This window comes from Cornus florida, unplaced genomic scaffold, assembly GCF_030987335.1.
Source record: "Cornus florida cultivar Cherokee Brave unplaced genomic scaffold, ASM3098733v1 CherokeeBrave_3.0.0_Hap2_Chr08, whole genome shotgun sequence".
In the NCBI taxonomy this organism is placed as follows: domain Eukaryota; kingdom Viridiplantae; phylum Streptophyta; class Magnoliopsida; order Cornales; family Cornaceae; genus Cornus; species Cornus florida.
This window is the reverse complement of record NW_026775578.1, coordinates 78,154,656-78,160,208: the sequence shown is the minus strand read 5'-3', so window position 1 is coordinate 78,160,208 and position 5,553 is coordinate 78,154,656. Positions and strand designations below refer to the sequence as shown.

Here is a 5,553-nt window from a genome sequence, read left to right as displayed (position 1 = left end):
AGGACTTGGAGTTATGAGTACCATTTTCAGATTGCTAAAAAATTTATGTTGTAATTGTTGATCTTCTTATATGAAAAATGATAGGTATTCTAAAGTTGAAATACTTTATCATTAAAGAAAATGTTTAGAAACAACAAATGTCTATTGAACATATAAGTACGCAACATATAAGAAGATGACTACCACCCAAGACATTTATGGAACATGTTGAAGGAATAGGTCTTGAATGTAGTCAATGTTGATTATTTTTTAATTGTGGATTGCTTAACAGTGCTTATATATATTTGACATTTTGCGCTCATTAAATGTGTTTATGATATTTCTTATTAATTAATGTACACGTACGTATTACTTTAATAAATGGTAATAGGAATAGTCTTTGGAAAAGACATTATTGTTAGATCATTATTGATACTTCTCATTTATAGACTATGTTGAATAGGTTACTAGTGTTGTAGTACATGGAAGGGACTGTGTCATTTAGAGACATATAATCGGCATGACTCGCATTGGTAGTTTATTTACCATGGTATTTATGATGACCAACTTAATGAGTCAATCTAATTTATGGTGCACACTAATAACTATTTTACTAAACCACTACAGAAGTTATCATATGTGCCAAGTGGGAGAATGTAAGATTATTTATTTAATTGTAGCCCACATGATTTGGACATGTGACATATTATTTGGTGGTTAAATAAAATAAATATCGGATTAATATTATATTATTTGGTCAACTTATAAATTACCTTTTTGGTAATTACTTATTGGAGAAGTGTTTTCCTTTCTTGTTCCTTACTTTGATGGAAAGTGGAATTAGGTTACTAAAAGGAAAACTGGTCCTCTCTCTGCCTTTATAAAAGTGCATATACTCCATCAATTATGTACAATTAATGATACAATACGTAAAAGTTTTATGTGTGCAAAAGGCCAAGAGAGAGAAATCGATTTCCACGCTTTGGCTCTTACAGTTTAGTATGTTATTCATTCCGCAGAAAGGATCTCAACATTGGACTTGTTCTCTACGATATTTGCAATCACAGATTGAGGTATTTATATCTAACTATATTTATTTATGCATTACAGGTATGTAAGAATAATGAAGTTCTAAGATTTGGGATTTATGTTTATTTGTGATGAATAGTTTGCACGAATAAATTATAGTTTACACATTTGATCACCATTAAGACCGATTTCTTCATCGGGGTAGTCCATATTTTGCAAGATCAAAAGATCTTGAATCAAGCCTCGAAGGCTGCATTGAAGCTTCTGGTGGAGCTTTGTCCTTGGGGAAAAAACCGAATCAAATTAGTCGAAGCCGGTGCAGTTTCGGTCCTAATAGAGCTTCTTCTTGACACATCAGAATTGAGAGCTTGTGAGCTTGTTCTGATTGTGTTAAATCAGCTATGCAGTTGTGTAGAAGGGTGAGCGGAGTTGCTAAAGCATGGAGCCGGATTGGCTGTGGTGTCGAAGAAAATACTTAGGGTTTCTCATACAGGCACTAATAGGGCAATGACAATACTATCCTCAATATCTAGGTTTTCAGCAACTGATAGGGTTCTTGAGGAAATGTTGCAAGTGGGTGTTGTTTCAAAGTTATGTTTGGTGCTTCAAGTGGACAACAGTCTTAAGGCCAAGGATAGAGCCAAAGAGATCCTCAAATTGCACTCTAGGGTTTGGAAGAACTCTTCCTGCATTCCTCCTCCTTTGCTCTCTTCTTATCCAACTTGTTGAGAGATTTTCTATTTTTGTGTACATAATTGAATTGACAATAATGGTTCGACCAAAATCATTAGTTAAATTTGTAGATAGGTTTTATATTGTGTGCTTTCAAAAGTTTTGCACACTTCATTCTTGAAGTTGTATTTGTGTTGAATTAATCTGGAGGCGCCACTATCTGAAACATTCCTACTTACTATTTTTGTATTTCTCAGCATACTGCAGATTGTTTTTTTTTTTTTTTTTGAAAGTTAAAGTTGAATTAGTTAATTTGTTGGGTCAACGCAAACAAGTTAATTTGTTCACAAACTATTTCTCAGAATGGAAGTTTGTTAGAGTTGAATTAGTCAATGCTAATTTTTTATTTTTTTCAAGCTCTGTTTGTTCGACGTAAAATAATTTTTTTTCAAGTAAAATATTATTTTATTTTTACTTTTTTGGTGTATGGCAAAAATCTACGTCGAGGTAGAGATCAAGTCCATCGGGTAGGGCATGTAAAATAACTTGTCGAAAATTGATGGATAAATTATTTTTGTTAAATTTTAATATATTTTTTCTTCGCAAATATTTTACGACAACCAAACATCAAAAAATAAAAAAATATTTTTTGAAAAATATTTTACGTCCAAACGGAGCCCAAATCTGAGCTGCTCGATGTTCTTAAACAGAAAACAAAGGCAACCGTCAAAAAGTTCCAATTAGCCACAAAAAAAAAAAAAAAAAAAAAAAATGAAAAATACATAACGTAGATCAGTCTATTGATCTAATTGAGAATTAATCATAAATATATTCACGAAAGGATCGTGCATTTTAACAGTAATTGAGAACAATAATTTACAGCATTCTATACAAAGGAGGGCTTCTATCAAGAAATTCATACCTATCTAAACTAATTGGATTGATGCCTTCTCTTTTCTTCTTTCTGGTAGGTAGACATTATATATTTAAATTATTATAGTTTTTATGAATATTTATTATTTCCAGAACTTGCAATATTAATGACTACGTAAAAAAATTCATGGTCTCCATGTTCTGACCATAGCGTGGCAGATGAACTGGACCATTCCAACTTCTATGCTGGTTCAATTAAATTAAATTACACGGACCACGCCTACCAAGAAATGGGATAGGCTGGTACGCGTATATTTTGTGTGTATACAAATAAATCTAGAATGTTACACCATGCAACACAGTTTATGGTACAACAAATAAAAATGTGTTACATTTTTAATTTAATAGTGTTGTATTTTTGCATCTTAATGTAATGTTTTCGGAAAGTAAGATAAGAGGAGGAAAAAGTGTACAGTATAAAGGCACATACCAGCACAGCAAGAAAACAATCTCAAGATAACCAAGCCCATGACTCAACAACCAAAACAAAAGAGTCCAAACACAAGACCGGCCCAAACAAAAAGGTAACCACTGTACATGTGCACCATCAGCAAAGCAACAAGCGTGAGAGCATTACTGTAAGGGTTAGATAAAGGAGAAGAAAGGATTGCTGGGTTGGGGTTCATAGACAGAACTTGGAAGATTTTCTAGTCATCTGCAACAATTTCGGCATATTGGCATTTATAACTCTTGACGGAGAATAATCTCAGTCTCACACTATCAATAATGGCATTCATTGTCGTCATCCGAGGGGATAATTTGTGGAAAATTATGTTGTTCCTTTCCCTCCAAATGTGATATACATAACCAAGGTAAGTTTCCATACCAGTGCCATCCTTGATTTCATTTTTTGCTTCCAATTTGAGGATGCCCATATGAGAAAATCTTGCCATGTGTTTGGGTTAGTGTAGAACCCACATTTGTCTTGAAAAAATTTGAGTACAGCAACTTTTGGGTTAAAACTTACAAATAACAAATGAATAAAAATATACATAAGAACCGAGATAAAAGTATCACTAAGGCATTAACATATATACATTTAAGGGCTATAATTTTCAATATTTAGCACTTATCACACAGTAACCGTAGGTTCAAACTCAACCTTCAAACCAGCCCTTGCACTAGTAAGTTTTTTTTAGTTGCAATGGAGCAATATTATCATTGCATTGAGCTCTGTTATGAAAATTAACTGAAAAAGAACAAGAATACGTAGATTTACATGATTGTAGGAGGGCACTCAATATGAAGAAGGAGAACACATACAACTTTTATATAAAACTCTCAATTTTGATATATTTTCTTTCTCACTTCTTGCTTACAAAAGAACTTAAGAACATGTATTTATAAGCATCAATACATGACTCTAGAAAGACAAATTACAAAATAATAAATAAAACGCTAAGTTTAACACAAATGTTTCATCTCCCAATGGGATAATACATGTATTCCACACATGAGTTGGTTCATATATTTCATACTTGAGTTGGTTCATGAATTCAACCTTTGATATTTCAAACATTTGGTTTAATCTTCCAACAATGATTTACCTAAATTTTAAGTTAGGTCTGAGTAGTTATGGAGATATTAATATAATTAAAAGCTAAACAAAATTACAAAGTTCAGAATAAGAATAATCCGCCCCACTATATTACTATAGAATTAGGGCTACATTAGGGTTTGGAAGAACTCTTCCTGCATTCTTCCTCATTTGCTCTCTTCTTATCCAACTTGTTGAGAGATTCTATTTTTTTGTACATAATTGAATTGAGAATGATGGTTTGACCAAAATCATTAGTGAAATTTGGAGATGGGCTTTATATTGTTGTGCTTGCAAAAGTTTTGCACACTTCGTACTTGAAGTTGTATTTGTGTTGAATTAATCTGGAGGCACCACTATTTGAAACATTCTTAGTTATACTGTATTGTATTTCTCAGCATACTGCAGATTGTTGGGTCAACGCAAACAAGTTAATTTGTTCACAAACTATTTCTCAGAATGGAAGATTCTTAGAGTTGAATTAGTTAACGTTAATTTTTTTTTTTTTTTTTCAACTTTGTTTCGACGTAAAAATATTTTTTTCTTTTTCAAGTAAAATATTTTTTTATTTTTACTTTGTTGAAAATTGATGAATAAGTTATTTTTGTTAAATTTTAATATTTTTTTTTTCTTAAATATTTTACGACAACCAAACACCAGAAAATAAAAAATATATATATTTTTTGAAAAATATTTTACGCTCAAACAAATAGAGCCCAAATATGAGTTGCTCGATGTTCTTGTTCGTGAAAATATTGTTATTTCCAAATTAAACAGAAAGCAAAGACAACAGTCAAAAAGTTCCACTCAGCCCCAAAAAAACTAATAAATACATAACTTAGATCAGTCTATTGATCTAATTGAGAATTATATAATCATATATGTATTTTAACAGTAATTGAGAACAATAATTTACAGCATTCTATACAAAGGAGGGCTTCTATCAAGAAATTCATGCCTATCTAAACTAATGGGATCGTTGCCTTCTCTTTTTCTTCTTTCTAGTAGGTAGACATTATATATTTTAATTATTATAGTTTTTATGAATCTTTATTATTTTCAGAACTTGCAATATTAATGACTACGTAAAAAAATTCATGGTCTCCATGTTCTGACCATAGCGTGGCAGATGAACTGGACCATTCCAACTTCTATGCTGGTTCAATTAAATTAAATTACACCATACAATACTAATAAATTTAGGTTGCAACAAATAAAAATGTGTTGTATTTTTAGTTTAATAGTGTTGTATTTTTGTATCTTAGGTTCTGTTTGTTTGGACGTAAAATATTTTTCAAAAAATATTTTTTTATTTTTTTGCTGTTTGGTTGTCGTAAAATATTTACAAAAAAAAAATATTAAAATTTAACAAAAATAACTTATCCATTAATTTTCGGCAAGTT

The 5,553-nt window shown here is 31.1% G+C and overlaps 1 protein-coding gene across 1 annotated transcript; it reads left to right on the top strand.

The window, feature by feature from the left end:
* Positions 1–499: 499 nt before the first annotated feature.
* Positions 500–1,737, top strand: LOC132270493 (E3 ubiquitin-protein ligase PUB23-like). Its single transcript, XM_059771673.1, has 3 exons — positions 500–529; positions 1,168–1,427; positions 1,542–1,737. The coding sequence occupies exons 1-3, from the start codon at positions 500–502 to the stop codon at positions 1,735–1,737; spliced, it is 486 nt and encodes a 161-aa protein (XP_059627656.1).
* The last annotated feature ends 3,816 nt before the right edge of the window (positions 1,738–5,553 follow it).

Coding starts and splice junctions, on each gene's coding strand:
- LOC132270493 (XM_059771673.1), top strand. CDS start 500: ATGACTCGCATTGGTAGTTTATTTACCATG. Junction 530..1,167: donor TTGGTAGTTTATTTACCATG/GTATTTATGATG, acceptor AATAAATTATAG/TTTACACATTTGATCACCAT. Junction 1,428..1,541: donor CTATGCAGTTGTGTAGAAGG/GTGAGCGGAGTT, acceptor CTCAATATCTAG/GTTTTCAGCAACTGATAGGG.